This window comes from Diplotaxodon limnothrissa, linkage group LG3 (assembly GCF_057381915.1).
Source record: "Diplotaxodon limnothrissa isolate DT_005_m linkage group LG3, D_limnothrissa_male_GT1.1, whole genome shotgun sequence".
NCBI classification, from domain to species: Eukaryota; Metazoa; Chordata; class Actinopteri; order Cichliformes; family Cichlidae; genus Diplotaxodon; species Diplotaxodon limnothrissa.
This window is the reverse complement of record NC_140598.1, coordinates 70,685,813-70,704,715: the sequence shown is the minus strand read 5'-3', so window position 1 is coordinate 70,704,715 and position 18,903 is coordinate 70,685,813. Positions and strand designations below refer to the sequence as shown.

At 43.5% G+C, this 18,903-nt stretch overlaps 1 protein-coding gene across 3 annotated transcripts in view; it reads right to left on the bottom strand.

The window, feature by feature from the left end:
• Positions 1–2,276: 2,276 nt before the first annotated feature.
• The window catches only part of rtn3 (reticulon 3), a 28,812-nt gene continuing 12,185 nt past the window's right edge, over positions 2,277–18,903 (bottom strand). Inside the window, exons 3-9 of one of the 3 annotated variants that reach the window (XM_085349785.1) lie at positions 15,200–17,647; positions 9,575–9,782; positions 8,749–8,887; positions 7,480–7,549; positions 7,279–7,325; positions 5,920–5,978; positions 2,277–5,834 (exon numbers count right to left, since the gene is read on the bottom strand). In XM_085349785.1, the coding sequence (XP_085205911.1) occupies positions 5,786–5,834; positions 5,920–5,978; positions 7,279–7,325; positions 7,480–7,549; positions 8,749–8,887; positions 9,575–9,782; positions 15,200–17,647 (3,020 nt within the window). In that variant the 3' untranslated portion in view covers positions 2,277–5,785. The remainder of the gene's footprint in view (positions 5,835–5,919; positions 5,979–7,278; positions 7,326–7,479; positions 7,550–8,748; positions 8,888–9,574; positions 9,783–15,199; positions 17,648–18,903) is intronic. The other 2 variants (XM_085349784.1, XM_085349783.1) reach the window with 2 other exon arrangements.

Below are 18,903 nucleotides of genomic sequence, written 5' to 3'. Positions count from 1 at the left end.
GACTGGTCGATCGCGATCGACGTATTGAGCACCCCTGGTTTAAATGCTTACATATACACACAGTTACTGTCCCTCCACACATACGACTCGGTTCTGCTTCTATGCCCCAGCTTTGTTTACTTTTTCCCACCGAGGCTTCTAGACTTCTGATTGGCCAACATTTCTGCACGGTTAGGAATCTAGCGCCACCTGCTGCTTTGGCATGTTCATAGCAGCGTTTTCCTTCATTTCTGCCTTTATGTGTGGACGGGATTATTTTTTAAAACGGAAACGGAAAATCTCCGTTTTCACAAATACCCGTGTACGTGTGGACGTAGCCTCAGTCTCTGACTGGAAGCGCTAATTCGTCATTCGGCTTTTGTCAGACTAAAGTAACTGTTAAAACTGTTTGAAAAGCTCAGCTATACAACAAGGAGAGATTGAGAATTTCCTTTTAGTTCTCAGTTTATTTGATATTGACAAAAGTTAGTCAGTTTTGTCTGTTCTTCTGTAAAACAAACTAAGATTTATTTTTAGAATTAATATTTTGTTTCTAAGTGGAATTGACAATTTAGTCTGTTTCGTTTGTCCTATTTTGAAACTTAAACGCTTTAGCGGCTGCCTTTTGTGTAGTTTGCAATATTTGCCTTTATTTATCTGAAAAAGTCTCATGTTCCTGAAGTACATCTACCCTGTTGAACTTATTATGGGAAATAAATATTTAAATAAAAACAAGCTGCTGATTATTTCACATTTTACTTGTGAGCAACGGCACATTTAAATCTTACAAATATAGTTATTTGGCTTATATCATGATAGATATCGTTATCGCCTGAAATGAAAAAAACATATCGTGATATGAAAAAATCTCATATCGCCCAGCTCTACTCTGAAGTGACTTTTTTGTTTGAGGATTTGTTTGTTGTTGAGCGCAATGTTCAAATAAGTTCTTTAAAAAGTGGTTTAATATGAAGGTGACAGAGATATGCTGAGGGATCGGCTGTGTTAGTTCAGTGACAGAGTCACAAACTAATGTCAACACTTATGTCTGTGGTTTGATTTGGTTAAATATGAACACAATGGCAGCAGCAGTGCTGCCACGTCTGACCAGAGACGGCCAATATGTTTATTTGGTGGTTCAAAGGCTTCAGTTAGTTAACAGGGAGGAAAAAGATCGCGTTCACTTTTGCAGCTTTGTCTTCTTATACAATATTTGGAAACAAAACATTTTTGGAAATATTTGTGGGTGTTTTCTTGTTAGTTTTTGTTTTGTACTACATGAACACTAAAGTGGCCGTCACATGAGTAGACCGGGCCAGCAGTGGCCCACAGCTCATTTAATGTGACACCCCCGGTCTAATGATTGGTAGAAACTGCTTCTTTCGCCTGTCATAGTGAAATACGGCTCTAAAGGCATCACTGCTCACGCTCAGTCAGTTGATGACGACGGCTAATCCTAAAGGGTGTCAACACGGTTTGTGACACGTGACGAGACCACCGACCTTGTCAAACACAAACAAAAGTAAATCATTACACAGATTATGATGATGAGGTGAACTGAGGAGGAGACGGTGGAGTCCTTTGGTGCCACAGACGCCGAAACGTGGAGCTGTTGGTGACGAGCAGCACTGCTGCTGTAGGTTTAGGTTTTCATGTCTGTGGTTAAACAAAGGGAATTCACTGCATGCTTAAAACCATTGCTGATGTCTTGGAATTCATTATGAAGGTGTAGTTGAAATACAACTACTTTTGATTTTCCAATAGATGTTTCTTAAGCTGGTCTTTGACCCCGAGTGAGCACTCTGCGCTTCTCTGGGGTTTAAAAAAAACAAAAAAATCAAATATCTTCACTTATCCTGATAAATAATCTGCTCTGTGTTATTATATAAACTGTGTATGCTACACTGTAACCACACCAGTCCTTTTGGATACTTTAAATGTCTTTATAGAATTATTGTGGTATTTGTTGCCTTCTCTGCTGCCCTCTGGGCACCATCGTTTTTAATGTCAGTGACAGTTTTGCCACAAACTGATTGCAGCTTCTACCTCATAAAATTGCCGGATATTATTCATAAGAGATGGTTGACAATATGTGTTGCACATTATAGCCCAACAGTTCATTTCTAGCTGTTTAAATACCAACAATCATTTTTTGGCAAATACTGGAAATCGTTTCTTGGCCTCAGACTTTCAGGTGCTGATTCTCATTCTGCAAATCACTCCAACGACCTGTTGTTGTGATTTGACTCTATGTAAATGCAAATCAGTCAAACGTGTCTGTGAACTCTGACAAAGCATTTCTGTCCTACAGGGGGAGTCTTTTTTTCCTGTATACTGATCTGGATCATAAGCTGTAGATTCAGATTGAACCCACCTGTACACCTGTGCTGTTCACTGAGTTTAAGGCACTGAAGCATGACACTAGAGCCAGACTGATGCCAGGATTGAATTTTACAGTAGTGGGTCTCGGACAAGTTCAAATCTCAGGTTGAGGTCAGAGTTCAAATTTTCTAAAAATCTTGCGAACACGATAACTTCAGAAGGAAATCAGAGTATTTTCAAATTCATCCCACAGGTGCATCTACCAGCTGCCAGTATTGTATTATATGCAAACGCAGCACATCGTTTCCTTTACGAAAAGCTGCTGACTTGCATTTCTTTGGGTCGTACGGTTACATTGTAACCTTGGTTCTCTGAGTGAGAACCATATGACAGAGAACGTCACTTTCCTTCGGAGAATATTTGTCTTCAATAAACTCCACTTGTTCCAACTGTTTGCCTCCACACAGGAGCTGATTTTCAAACGTTTCATTCAAGTTTTACAACTATGTGGCTGTTATTCGGTTATGCAATAGCTGGAAGGGGGATGTTCAATATGTGTGTAACTATCAACACTTCATGGTTGTAGCGTGGGGCCCGGTCTAAAATTAGAAACTATAATCCTCTCCTCACCCAAACACCATAACAGACAGCAGGCTCTCATGTCCAGTCTTATTACTTTAGGGCCTCACATTAAATGAGCTGTGGCCTCCTTTAGTGTTCAAGTCGTACAAAACAAACTCAAAATGCGACATAAGTGTCACTGAACTAACACAGCCGATCCCTCAGCATGTTTGTGCTCATGTTGCCTTCATATTAAATCAGTTTTTGTTTTTTAAAGAACTTATTTGAACATTGCATTCAAACAAATCCTCCGTAACAAAAAAGTCACTTCGAGGGTCAAACTGCATTAGATGATGCAAGTGGGGGTGACGTGGGCCGCGAGTTTGAGACCCCTGATTTAGACATTTTATCAGGTTACATTTGAGTCCTCCTCACTCCCACAGTGGGGGCTGCTGGGAAAATGGTTAGTTTCTTTAAAGCCAGACAAAAGTGAAGAGACCTCCAAAAAGCCACAGACCTTTCAGGTGTTTTTATTCATTTCACTTTGACATCAGTACAGAGACACATATGCTTTTTGTCCTTCCCTCCACACCAGCCTTCCCAAAGCTTCACAAACTGGAACCAAAGTCAGCCAATACAGAACAGCTGATGTTAGTGAACAACACCTACATATCAGTAAAGCAGAAAGCCATTGACAAAAAACCAAAAAAATCAAAGTCAGACACACTCTGGTCAGATCGTGAGTCGAACGTAACACTCAAAAGGTGTTGTGCATCTGGAAGCTAGTTCTCTTTGTTTCATAGCAATACTGGTGGGACGACTGACAGCCTGAAGTCAGCTGGGTGAATATTAAAGGGTCAGGATGAGCTTTCCAGAGAAGTTAAATAAAAACGGGGGAATCAAAGATGCTGACAAAATAAAAGTTACAAATGTTTCCTTAAAAAGTAGCAACGGCTTCATTTTCATTAATAAGCAGATGTGAAATAGAACTAAAACATTTCGTTTTAATGTAGAAATCTAACATCTAATAAATCTAATCTGAATGACAAGACAACTTTAAAATAAATTTCAATATGCAACGTCTTCACATTCAAATGTAGAAAGAGGGTGCATAACAACAGTATCTATGTGAGATCTAAAGTGTGATTAGCTCAAACACATGCCGTGCCCTCTGCACCCGGAGCAGCTGGACACAGGCCGGCCGGCCCGGGTCAGCAGCACGAGGGCAGCTGACCCAGGCCGGCCGGCAGGCTAACAGGGAGTTACACCTGTGGATGTCTCGCTCGCCCACAGTGCGAACAAGACACCGGCACATGCAGAAGGAGTCAACACACAGAGGACATGCATGGGGAGCGGTGAGCACACGAGGCAGGGGCGGCCTCTCGCCGCCGGCCGTTGGGTACGTTCAGGAGATGAGCAGACTTGCACGACGAAGCAACACTAACACACACTATGTCTCATTTCCATCCACATATTCATCCCTTAAATTAATACGGAGATTAAGCAGTAGTGCCGACACAGGAGATCAAAAACACCATAACAACAATCACGAGTATTCATATTAAACCAAAGTCAGGATCAAGAATATGATACAGCCTATAGAAAGACTCCAGCTTACACCTGCGCTTCACGGCAGTCAAAGAAAAACAAGATGACACACAGAGCTCTGTAGTAACCCGCCCCATCTCCTCCAGCAACACTACATTCAAAACGCACTCGCCTGTTTGTACAAACCCACACCTACGCTCTAAACTCGCAGCCGATGCATCGCACGAGTGAGATTTCCCAAACAATATTAATAAGACGTTTTTAAAATGCACCAAAGCTAAAGCAACTCTGTTTAATAGACATTTAATAAAGTCGAGTTACAAACTAAAACACATGACAATGCTGGAAGATTCAAACATTTGACACTTTGTCATTTTGAAACTCAACAAAACAATCGTCTGCAAAGTTAGCCGGGACGTTAGAGTTAAGGGTTGTGGCACAGCTCCGAGTGTGTGCTGCTTAACCTAGTTCATAATCAGGGATTCATGTCTCGGGAGGCTTCTGACAGACCTCCACGTTAAACTTATGAAGCTCAAAAACACTTAACATAACTCTTACATTGCTACTGTCAAGCTAGTAGGGAGATCAAGCAGCTAATGTATAATTAATACCAATAGCAGTAATAAGTGAGAAGAAGAATCAAAATTTACAAGTGAACGTGAGAACTCAACACTCTGGAGTACGGGACTTTCCTTTAGAACGCGAGGCTAACGTGCTCGAACACAGAAACCTACATCTGATCAGAAGGTGAACTAGACCAAATTATCACAGCTGGCTCAGAGTTCCCATCCTTTTTATTTCAACCTGCTCATGAAAAAATAAAGTTCAGTGCATTTCAGAAACTACTTACATAGACAAGTGTCTGTACGGTGAATGGAAACTTGTTACCACCCAAAAGGATGCCGACTTTTTACTTGGAGACAACGTTGCCATCTACCTTCAGGCAAACATGCGGCTCAAGTACAGACATTTGCTATTTTGTGACATCAGCTGCCATCGTACACCCTCTGCTCGCTGCACGAGACAAAACCAGGTCATAGATTCAGTCTAGTTCACTCGATCCCGTCTCCGTCCCCCCGCGGCACGTCCACAGCCAGGCGGGGTACGTCGTGCCGTTACGCCACTTCCTCGCTTGCTATGTGCTTCCTGTCTGCACAGGCACAGTTCTCCTCTAATGCTTGCAAGTTAAGCTGCACAGTAGTTGATTATTGAGTAGCTCAGAGATTTTCTATCTAGGAAGTTTCAGTGTAGTAGGGTGCTGATGGTGGACGGTGTGGGGAGGAGGAGTTAGACCGGGGAGTCGGATAAGGGAGGGAAGATATGGTGATGGACATGAAGATGATGGGGACGTGGTGCTTGGTTTGGGGCTGGGGGATCATTCAGTTTTGCTGCGCTTCACAGCTCCTGGGAGTTTCTCTTGTAGCCTGCAGGAGAGAAAGCACCACAGGAGTGAAATCCAACAACCTGGACACTGAACGAAGACGAAAGACACGTTTCTGCAACACTTACTTGGCAATAGTAGTGTTGACTTGAGTACGTGCCAGGTCGATATACTGATCAATCTGAGTCTGGAACAACAAATGAGAGCAGATGTTACCACCTCAGAGGAAGACAAAGTAAGGAAAACCCTTTGGAGCGCATCGAGCTTCTCTGTGTGCAGTCGTCGTCCACGTTTTCAAAAACTCTTTACTAAAAACAAAACGGAATCAAATTCATTGCATCAAATAACCTGCTGCAGTCACCCAGTGTAAAGTGCAGTCAGTCTCCTGTTAGTGGGGTAACTGGTCAATCTAAATGGGTCTGTCTCTGTGTGTTAGCCCTGCGTCTCGTGGGACAGGCTCCAGCCCCCCTGCAACCCTCAAAAAACGGATAGAGAATGGATGGAGTCTGGGGTCGGGCGACTGGACAAATGTATCGACTATCGCCGACAGGCTGAGCCCATCGCCGATCGTTTTTACAAGGGTGATTTATTTATTTCCTTATTTGCTCATGAGTAAGTTTGCTAATAATGGAGCTAATAGAAGCAGTCAGCAGAAAAAATAAAAAAATCTCTCATCTGCGAGCACATGCCCCTCCTCAGAGTGCGCCCAAATGCTCGTCGATGGAGCTGCAGAAGCTGCTGGTAGCCTAGCATGCTCAGGTTTACCTCTATGATCTGGTTTAAAGCCAAAGAAATCCCAAATTGGTGACTTTTTATTTCTTTTAGTGCCGTCAGCGTTAACGCGCCGTCATCACGACTAACGCGATTAAAGATTAACCATCTGGAGCGCAGACTGAGTCTAAATCCCTGAAATTTCGGCAGTTTGTCCAAAGTTTGTTCGTTCTGCGCTCCAGATGTGTCGAACGCGTGAACATTTTAATCGGGTTAATCGTTAACGCTGACAGCCCGAATGTTTCGGGAAATTAGTTCGTCCGTGTTTGGACTTTTTCTGTGTTGTAAACGCCCAAATCAGTCCATGCACGATTACATGGCTCCGCCCATCACAAAGTCTGCGCATGCGTGGATATGTCACCTGTTGGACTGACGAGTGTCGGTTGGAAAATTGTTACCTATCGCCCGACCCTAATGGGCTCTCCTTTTACACATAACAGTCATTTCAGGAAAGAACAGTGGATGACAAAGACATTCAGGGACCGTGTCACTGACAGCAACCACACTGGTTAATTTTAAACTATTGTGAGCCATAAACTGGGACCAGTACAGATGATGGTGCCTGCCATTCCTGGCAGTCCGTGACTACAATCCCCTCAGTGAGCCAATGACTTCATGTTGTCAGGGCCTCAAAGCCTTCAGTGTGTGATGAGACTGCACTCACTGCTGACGGCCATGTTTACACCGCTGAGCTGATCAGGAAGCCTGAGACTCACCTTGTTCTTCTCGTAGACGGGAGGCACCGTGAAGAGCAGGACGTCGGCTGGAGAACAGAGAGAAACACGTTAGCCGACAGCAGATCCTGCAGAGCAAGTGCAAAGCTTGGAGTCGCTCTTTGACCCCAGAGCAACACAACCACCTGACCGACATGAGAACGCAGCACGGCGTGCATGAACAGTGAGCGGTTCAAAGCTTACCCAGGATGAGGATGGTGATTCCATTAAAGACGGCGCCTACGTAGGTCAGCAGCCACATGACCACAGCCAGCTGCGAGAAAAACAAAGAGCAACTCAGAGAGCTCAAGATCAACAACAAGCAGCGCTTACACACGAATGACATCTGCTCAGTGTGACGCCACTCATCCTCCTTAAATCCTTAGTCGTGTAGGGAGCGCTTGATTTGCGTTCTCCTGGCTGAGTGTTCGTTTTCAAACTGTTTAATTGTGTTTATTTAACAGTGGAAAAACCAAAGTCATGGCCGAGATTAAAAGCTGATTAATTGTGCAGTCCTGACACAAACGAGCAGATGCTGTTTCCTCCCTAAAGAACAGCGTCGCTGTCGTTGGGGATGGGTTTTGATTAAAATCGATTTTAGCTTGAATCACGTGATATCGATTCATTGAAATCCTGAATCGATTTTTTAATTTACATTTATTTTGCCCCAAATGCCAGAATCTCAGGTAAAGCTCACGAAATTTCAACAACCACCAAACAGCTGAAACAGGAAATGAGAGCAGGTACACGGACTCTGACGTAAACACAAAGAGCCGACCCATCAGACACAATATGTACTGATAGTGGCAAAATGTCCCCGATTCAAATCGAAATCGATTCTAGAAATCAGTGACGATACGCAGCCCAAGTCCAAACAAGCACTCTTACTCTGACAGCTGCTCTCTGTGGAGGCATTCTAGCTTGATATTGAATTTCCAACATTTAAAGAGCTCGGAAAAAAGGCGACTGGACTTCTTTGAGCTTCTTGAAGACGTCTCACGTCTCATCCTGGAGTTCAGAATCGCCACCACGTTACCTCCAAGTCAGAGTCTTCTCCAAACTAATCAACGTGCCTTTGTGCAGATTTAAAATACGATCTGCCCCACACATAATTCAGGTTCATCTGGTGACCGAGCTCTGATCAATAAAACAATCAAATCACAGCCGTTAGTAAATCATTTTTAGGAATTCCCAGTCAGGAAATCAGAGGACCGGATGGATCTAGAGGCAGATCTGTCTGCGCTTCCCTGCAGCTGGATAAGGAGTACTGATGTGGGACACAGTCATAACACGGTCATAAATCCTGGGGTTATTCTGAGGATGGAGATGCGATCCAACCGTGACCTGGTTTGAAGTTAACATTGCACCAACAAAGCAAAGGCTGCAGCAGGCGAGCAGGGAGAGATCGGGGCTGGTGCTGCGCGACAGGAAGAGGAAACCGCCACCGACTGACACAAGCTCAGAGCTGCTCACCTTTAGGGAGTCCACAAGGTCTTCAACCAAGAAAAGGTGGCTCATCTGCTTCAGAGCTCGGTTGATGTAGGTCAGACTTGCATCCACGTGTTTGCGGAAAGACTCTGGAGCGATGCTGACATCCTTATCTATCAGTGCTCTGTGGAGGGACGGAGGAAAAGAGGCTGAGCACAAAGGATAAAACCAGTCGCACTAAAACACTCACATAAAATAAAACAAAGACAAATAAAAAAAAACAAAAACACGCCTTTCTAATATTTAAATGCAACATATTCCAGAGTTTGGGAGCCACAACTGAAAAAGCTTGTTCTCTAAGTTTCAGGCTAGTTTGTGGGACAACCAAAAGCAGCTGGTCGGCTGATCCAAGGACCTGCGAGGAACGTAAGGACGAAATTCCTCAGAAAGGTGTGGAGGAGAACGACCGACTTCTAACATGAACAAAATATAAATCAGCACAATTGATTTGATTTCACCAAACGAAACATTTTCAGCAGCCCGCACTTACACCAGCCAATCAGAAAGCACCTACAGCTTCACCGACTTTCTATCCAAGATAAAGGTGGGAATCAGATTCCACATGACAGCAGATCATCACAATAATCCCCTTTGATAGGACTGGGTTAGGTAGGGCAGTATTACATCATCATATATTGAAATGTATCACTTCTTTTAAACTGTGATTTATGTCTTCAAGGTTCAACTTTATTCAGTAAAACAGATAAAACAACGTTTTTGCTGTCCAGCACACCAACCCTGCCTGACTGGGTCATGGTGGCAGCAGTTAACTGTGACAAGCAGAGAAATCTCCCATCTGCGGCCGTCTTACTTGAACGGGTGCCCCTCATTGGACTTCTGCACAGCCTGGACCACAGACTTGTAGATGCGGAAGGTGATGGTGACGCAGAGCAGAGCCAGCAGCAGGTAGGAGACCACGCTGATGATGCTGAAGGCTGCGAGCGACAGCAGCATCAGCAAGGACAGGCCGAACGCCACGCCCGACTTCTTGGGGTCTCGCCAGTGAATCAGATCCTTAGCTGCAGAGAGAAGACGGGACTAATGTGAACATTTCCAAACATACATTTGACTCCAGCCCTAAACTCCTGCAAACTCCTGCAGCTTTAATCCACCTTTAACCCTTCTAAGCCTACAGGCGTCTCCGCAGTCCCATTCACATATCTATTTTTAAATCCCGGTAGATTTGCAACCAAATAAGCGAGAGCAATATTTTTGTTCTTTGCATGAGAAAACGGACGAGTTACACTTACATTTCCTGAATTCAACCAGGTGGTGGCTTCCTTCCACTAATGCCTTTGCAAAACTTGTGTAAAAACAAACAAACAACAAAAACATAATCCAGAAACACGTTTGCTGATCTGTCAGCTATTCATAGCGCTTCCATGTTGGAATAAACGCCATCGCATCGTCAGCAGGAGCTATCGCATGTCCGCCATTATCTGCAAAAAACGTTTTTCCCTCCTGCAGGGCCTTTCACTGGTGCTACTGGTGCTACTGGAAGTCGTTCCTGGGACACTTGGATCTTAAGCTGCACTGTTGGAAATGGTTGATTTTCATGCATAAGCTGTTTTTTTGCAAATTGTGCTCAATAAGATCCATTTTCATTTTTGCTGGAGTTTATAAAAATGAGTCTGATACCAAAAAATCTGCAGAGGTTTGAGCCTGAAACTGTTTCACACTGTAAAACTGATTTTTGCTGAAGGCGTAATAACAAATAAAAGTACTGATACGGAAGCCATAGGATCAATTTGAAACTCCCACGCGGCCTCATTTTCGAGTTATCGCATTCACAAACGTGGGCGTCAACACCGCCCGACCGCTGCAGTTTTCACAACTGTATTGTATTGGTCCATTTATAGCAGTAGGAGTGTTGTTTCAGGGACCAAAGGTAACACGGCCTCTGTTACAGGACATAAACATAAAAACATGCCAGCTGCCACAGAGAGACAACAGGAGGGTGGTCTGGTAAACACAGGTCAGATGATTCAGGCATGAAGTCAGAGCTGCTCTGGTTCTCTTTGTAGACGAGTCAGTTATCTACAAAGAGACGGTCGTTTTCAGGCACTCGCAGCACATCAGCTGTGACTGGCTGATTTCAGGGGAAATGAAGCCATTTTCCTTCAAGAACACATTCTGTGAGTGGGATCAGATAAAACCTGAGTGTTCACCATCAGTCTCCTCGGGCATCTGCAGCCCACAGTAACTGAATAACTTCGGACACACGTTTCATGTTTGTATGCACGTGCAGACGTAACAGCCGCAGTTACATAACGGCGGGATGGGTTGGCACACTGGAAACTGACTTCCTTACAGTGTATTGGGAAAAAAGGGGGCAGTTAAAAAAGCCTTCTGCGGTGCAGAAACCACATGGGCTTATGCCACGGGGACAGTTCAAGCCTCAGTGCTCCAGCAGCTTTAATTGGAGCAACTGTTATATAGGCCTCTCTCACTCGCTCACACAAGCAGTGAAAAGCAGCTACACATCGTTTTGTTTTAAACAGGACACCAACTAGACACTTGCAACAGCGGCGTTACCCTCAGCCAACTAGCAGACTCGCCCAGGGTATCACGTTCAACATCCTACGTCACCGCTCTTGAGTTCATGAGATTTTCAGAAAGCTTGACCTCTGACGTTCAAGTCGAGGACAATGAGACCCAAAGATGTCAGACTTTTAGTAGATGCACCTATCTGAAGCCGAGTCGCTATAACCTGTGGCAGCTGACATGCAGAGCTGCAGCCATCACCTCACATTATATGGACAATAGACTGGAGTGGGGATGGAGCAGCACGCTGGAGATGCTGGGACGCTTGTTGGAGCAACAAGCAGCGATCTCTGCAGCTCTGCTCTCACCTGAAGTGAGGAGAAGTGATCTCTATACTCTTACAGAGGCTGATGGAGAACATACAACAAAAGCTCTGAAGCCACTGCAGGCAGCCAGCTGCTTTGCACTACAGCATTTGAATATGAATGCCGAACATTTCCTTCCAGTAGCAACAGAAATATGTCAACTTCTCTGGTTTGAGTTTGATATTATTTTGTAAATAAATGCATTCTTAAATAGGATTTTTCATCTTTCAACAGCAAGAAACTGATGGTGACAGAGCTGAGGAAACTGCCTGTCCCTTGGTCCCGATGAAATGCATGATGCATCTCCAATTAAGAGGTCAAATGACTGCATTAATGGTTCTCCTTGGGCCAGCCTTCTCACCACAACATCACAGCATCACAGGAAACGCCAACTCAGCAGGCAAAGGAAGAAGTCAACAGTTGCAACCGAGTTAAGGCTGTTTCATTGATCTGGAGGAGCGACCATGCAGGGAGTGTCCTCCTTTGGCTCGCCGAGCAAAGCAGCATCTCTGCATCCCTGGTGAGGCTGTTCGATATAACGATATATGGATATGAAAACTTCTATCGTTTCATTTTACGCTATCATTTGTTTCATGGTGTCGCAAAATAAACTGTTTACTGCAATATTTTTCATGGTTCTGATGGTCACTGTAGTGTACTTTAATTTCTTAAAGTTCTTTCTCTTATACTTAAGATATCAGGACAGACAAGCGCCTGTTTATTTTCCACATAAACCTTTCACAATAGAGCTGAAGATCCTGTTGAGATTTTTCAAAATAAGAGATTCACAGGATTTACAGAAAATGTAAATGTTTGTGATATATATCGTTGTCATGACGATAAATGTCTTCTATCAGGATATGAGATTTTGGTCATATCGCAGAGCCCTAATCTCTGGGACCAGTTTAATTCTGAACCATTTTTTCCCAGCTACTGGTGACATTGTTACTGGGAACTGCCTGAATCCACAACATGTAGACCAGCTTCTCTTCTCGCAGAGAAATCCCCCGTCTCTTCACCCCTGCCCTCACTCACAGGAGTTTGTTGCACCAACAAAGAGATACAACGGGCAAAAAAAGACACGTAGATATATATAAATAGATAAGTTTCTTCAAATGCAGTCAGATTATCTTCCATTAGCCCCTGAACTGCCCACTCGTCTATGTTGCAGTTAGGTTGTTTTTGGTATATGCAGAGGTGTGACATGACACTATAGATTCAATATGAATCTTGTGATATTCATTCAATACTTCAATGGGAACATGAGCATATAAACCTGCCTCAGCTAACAAACAATCACCAGTCTCATCGCCCATCGACACAACTTTATTGTCGTGCACGACAGAACACACCAGCACAATTGTGAACAACTGCTCAGAGTGTCGAACGCAGTAAACCAACGCTCACACAAGGCGTCCCATCATAACAAAGACACTGTATAATTCATGGAGTGCCTTCACCTTCAGTAAGACTAAACAGCACGTCAGGACAATGAGGATGCTGGGCGTCAGCGATTATATTACTCTTACTGATTTAAGCAACTCTGCCTCAAATGCATCTTTAATAACATCCACATGAGTTCAAACACACACGTTGCTTTTGGCATTTAACACTTAATTTTCATTCTAAATAAGTTGAGTAAGAAAAAAAGCGAGGAACACCTTTGCTCTACTTCTCAGCAACATTCAGACACAAGCTTCAAATTTCGTTGGAAAGTTTGCTGGAACAGATGAATCCATTTAAAGAGGAAACAAAGTGAAATGGGTTCATTTCCATCTAAGATAAGATAAAACTTTATTAATCCCTCGGGTGGGTTCCTCTGGGAAATTCGGTAATCAGCTTGTAACTAAACGGTTTATGCTCATCTTTTTTATGTACATTAGTGTTAGGCACGTTAAAAAGGATCTATATCCATGTACAGAAGATATTTTGGGTTTGCATGAGGATCAGGGCAGCAGCTATCGATTATTTTAGTGATGGATTAATCTATTAATTATTCCATTGATTGACGTAATCTGATAAGAAATACTCTTGCCTTATTAATGAGCAATAATAAATATTTAAAAGAGAAAAAATAAAGGTCTGCGAATTGGTTTCCAAAATTCCCATCAGCATGACATCAGATACACACACTGACACAAACCCAGCCAAGAATATCCCACTTAATAACCTCGCAGAGCAGCACTAAAATAGCACAAGCTCGTGGGGGGAGGGGGCGGCAAAACCGAGCTTCATTTCAAAGCTCATTAATAATACAGTTAGCAAACATTTACAAAAATGTCCACTGAGAGCAGAGAGCGAGGCTCATAGCAGCTTTAAAGTCACACTAAAGTTTCTTTACGTGTGTGGCTGCACACTCTACTGGGTTTCTAATTTCAAGAACACCAGCACAGACACAGCAGTGTGTGTGTGTGTGTGTGCGCACATATAATATCTTCCCATCTGGTGACCACCTCATGAACAGTACAGACTGTCTGTCAGAATCAGGCCAAAGCTTATTTTAAGTAGCTCAAACTCCAGTGACTCTGTAAACAAACTGAATTCTACAACAGAGCTCGAGCCTGTAAGTGGTTTGGAACGACAACACAACCCCCCCAAAAACAAAAAATCCAGCTAAAAACGTAAAAATATAAAAAAATGATTTTTCCCCTTCAAAGTTTGTTAGGACAAAAAGAAGATAACAGACGAACATGCTTGTACTCAGTATGGATTGATGAGTGTCCAGTGTTAACGAGTGCCTGGACACTCTGTGCTAACAATCAGATATGCAGCTAGCCATTTTAAGTGGAGGCAGTTTTTAGCAGCGTTGATTGTTGATATGATTGTTGGGTTTTTCTCTGTATGTATTATTGTAGGGTCTACCTTACGATATAAAGCACCTTCAGATGACTGCTGCTGTGATTTGCTGCTGTATAAATAAAACTGACTTGATTACACTTCTCAGTAATTCTTAGATGCCACTGAACTCTGACAACCAACTCAGCTCAAGTAAAGGATGGCTTGGCTCTAAACACCAACTACTCCTTTCACTCCAAGCACAATCATGTAGACAGAAATTTCATTCAGCTGCAAAATCCACTGTTATGTTGAACATGATATCAGTGGCTTGCTAAGTTTAAACCCCCCCAACACTGTCTGTATTGCTTTTGAGGTTTTTCACTTACAAAAAAGAAAAAAAAACAAACAAATCTCAGCCTTTTTATCTTAGACTGTGCAGTGTGTCACGTCCTGTGACATGTAGCTGTCACTTATCACCCAGAATCAAGCATAAATAACTTAGATCATGCTTACTCTTTTTCTCCTCGCTGTAAGTGAGAAGTAAGAAGCTAAGCATGATCTGTTTTTTTTTTTTTTTTAGTTATTTATGTTCTCTTAATATAAATCTTTGCTTCTTGGTGATAAGTTTCAGCTACGTGTCACAGGACATGACACACTGCACAGTCCAAGATAAGAAGGCTGAGAGGGCCAAAAAGCTGACGATAAACAACAACAGGAATCCTTTTTCTACACAGGCAGTTATAAGTTGCTCCAGCTAAGGAGCGTGCGTGAGGTTAGCAGGCTTGCTGCCCAGAAGAAAGAGATGTTACCTGATAAGTGGGTTAGTATTGCTGTCAAGACATGCTCAGCAAGATGATAGGCCTCGGCCACCAATTCATCGATAGCTTCTACCTCTTTGGAATATTTGCTGTCATAAGCACGGACGTGCTGGGAACATGGAGGATTAGTTACTGATGCTAAGGAAGACTGCTGTACAGATGCAGCGCTGAGGTCAGTTTGGTCTCGGGCTGAAGCCTTGGTATGGGTTTTCACCGCCTCCTCCTCCTGACTGCTGCAAAGCTCTTTGAGAGCACTGATAGTTAGTTGTTCTTGTTCAAGATCCAGCACCACGGTTGGCGGTAACTGGGAAGGATGCAAACTGGTTTTGTTGAGCTCGCTCTTTCCGTGAACACCTTGATGCACGCTGTCGGGATATTCTTCATCTTGCCTCGATTTGAGACATTCCCGCATGAATTCCACAAAACTGTCTGTACGTTCGGAGATGGAGCTCTCATTCTGTGCACCATCTGCAACAACGTCATTGCTCATTTTCTGATTGGACTCTTGCTCGCTGAAGCTCCTTTGTGCCTCGCTTTGGAAAGAGGAGTAAGGATTTGGGGGGTATTCTTGTAGAGATGGCTGATCAGCTTGCTCTGGGGAAGCTTCATCTTTCAGTGAAGCGATATCACCCAAACTTCGCCTGTCCTCGGTAACATCGGTTTGTGCAGAGCATGCATTCGGCGTATCAGGGTCAGTTGGGGAAGGATCAGAAAGAAACCGCTCCTTAGCATTGCTCAGCTCTTTATGGTCAATGTCGTACAAGGGAGAAGATGCATCATAATCATAATCAAATGATTGTCTGTCATATATATCATCCTGCATAAAGGTGGTTTTAGAAAGAGGAACAGTCTCTATGAAAGTCTCTTTTGTGGGCATATTACCCTTCTCATACAATTTGGGCAGTGTGTGCTCCTGAGCTTCGTCTGACCACTCATCATCATTGTCTGGAAAGTCCACTTCTGCATTTGTGAGTGTGAACTGGGAAGGTTCTTCATTCATTTTACTTGGAGGAATCTGTGATTCATCAGCTTGTGCTTGGGAGATGCCCGATGCAGTGTCCCTTGGAGCAGGGGGTTTGGGTAGGGTCTCCGACTTGGCTGCAGATTCCCGATTGTCTATTTCTGGAGAAGTTGCAACGATGTTGCGTTTGGGCGAGTACTCGGCATCAGAATCCACAGGTGAGGATGGAGGCGAGTAGCCTTCCATGAACTCAGTTTCCAGGGGACGCGTTTTGGGTAGTTCGGTTTTAGTGTCTTCAGGTTGTGAATGTGAGGTTTCTGGGCTCTCGCTGGCTGGGGGATTTTCAATTTCATAATCCACATCTTCCGCTTCAGGTTCCATTTCCATCTCCTCCTCACTGTAATTTGGTTCATCCGTCTCAATAACATTGATTGTTGGAACCTGCATTAATTTCCTCTCCGACCTTGGTGGAGGAGTCTCCTTTTCTGCAGGGGGAACATTCGAAGATGCAGGTGTAGCGGTGGGATCTTTCGAAAGTTGTGGCTCAAAAGATGGATGGGGGGCAGAAGCAGGAGCACCCGCCTCGTCTTCAATAACAGTGTCATCCGACTCTCCTGAGCTGTCTGCTTCACTTGGCTCTGGGGGCTCTGGATCGCGGGTCAGGGAGGCCTTCTCTTCATCTGAAGCATTCTGCTTTGCCTCTGGACATGGAGTGCCAAAGCCTGCAGGAGGTGATGCAATCACTGAGTCAAGATTTGAAGGAGGCTGGTCATCCGATTTGTCCTGCTGATCCCACATGTACGCTGTTGGCAAAAAGTTAAAATCAAACTCTTCCTCAACGTTTGGTTGCTTCTTTGCATTATCAAAGTCATCTTTCACTGAGGGAGCTTCCACGGGAGAATCCATAAAAGCATCAGGGACACTCGTAAAGGAAGTAGGTATAACAACCCGAGTCCCCTTGTCCTTGGATTCAACACTGTTGGTGCCTTCAGTTAAATCTACAGAAGTTAAGTCTGGTACAGGTGGCAAATGAGCCTTCATCCACTCTTCTGTTTCTTCAAACTCGTTTACTTGTCTCAAATCTCCAAGAACTTCAAAGGGGGATCCTGGTGATTCCTGCTCAGAAGAACCTCCCATTTTCTGAATAGTTGGTGTAATTTTTTCATTTGGAGACATCTGATTCTCAATAGGGGATTTTGAGCTGTCAGTAGGAGACTTCTCATGGTGGCGGTCCCTGAAAAGAGAGAAACCTCCATCGCTTCTAAAATCAGATTGCTGCTTCTTGGCAGCGAGAGCCTCCAGGGCCTTTATTCGCTCAGAAACAGGGGATGTCTTTATTGGTGAATCCGGCGGTGCGTCCGGTGGTCCTGCTTCACCTCCATAATTACCAAGGGAAAATGAACCAGGTTTGGAAGGAAAGCGAAGAGATGTCGCTACACCTTCGCAGGACTTGTCAGATCCCAAAACCACTCTTTTGTCTGGAATGTCGTGTATGGGGAATGACAGCCAAGAGGGAAAAAGGAGGTGAGGTCATAAACGTCACACACTAAACACACGTGCAGTTTAATATCGTTCAGCAAGGCCTTAATGCGACAGCTTAAGCATTCATGCACTGCATCATGGAAATGAATGGCATATTGATACTATGGATGATATCCAAGCTTTTCCATGCTGCTCATAAGTTTAACGAGTACTTAGTATGGAAATGGAATTATCAGCATGATCAAAAAAGGCAACAGAAGAAAATAAAAATGTTACCAGTACATCATGTGTGGACAGGGTGATGATGCATGTTCACTGCAGTGTGTATAACAAATGTGACTTGTTTCACACTTGCAGACTTTAGCACAATTTCTTTTTGAACAATATACATTTGCTTGTGCACCTTGAAAACGCTGATTTGGTAGCAGTTCCACTGAGATATAATCTGCTAAAGATATTCATTGTTGCCATTTCCAAACTCGACCCCTGATTTCATCTCAATTAATCTGTGGTTGTGTCCAAGGGTATACAAGAGATTTCTCCCGCCATTTACAACTGAAACCCCCCTCTGATTTCTCTCTCACTCACACACACACACACACACACACACACACACACACACTAATTTTTTTTGCTAATACTAGCCACTCCATACGACGCAACAGTGACTAACGTTACCTTTACTTAGAGCGCAGAATTAAAAAGCTAAAGTAACAGGGGATGAACACAACCATTTCCAAAACCAGGCATAACAATACGCCTAGCTAACAAGCTATATAGCACTTACCTTTCAAAAAAACAAAACAAAACTGCATTCTTTCAAAAACAACAAGTGAGTTCACCTCAAACAGTCAAGCACTGGAACTAAGAAGAAGCAATCAAACCACTACTCAAAGCTGTTTGTCCCTACTATGGAAACTCAGGAAACTAGGAACATGGCAGCATTAATATTTGTGTAGGAATTTGGGGCAAAAAAACCAAAAAAACTTAAATGAGGCAAAGCTGGTTTAAAATTCAGATTTGTTCAGCTTCTTTACCTCTTATGTGGATGAACACTGTTAAACAATGGGCTAAATATTAAATATTAATTGTTTGACAGAGGTACAGGTGGCGCAAGTCAATAGAAGAAGAAGAACCCCAAACAAACTAGGGCTGTTCGATATAACGATATATATCGGATGACGATATGAAAACATTTATCGTTTATTTCGTGGTGTCGCAAAATAAACTGTTTACGACAATATTTTTTCAT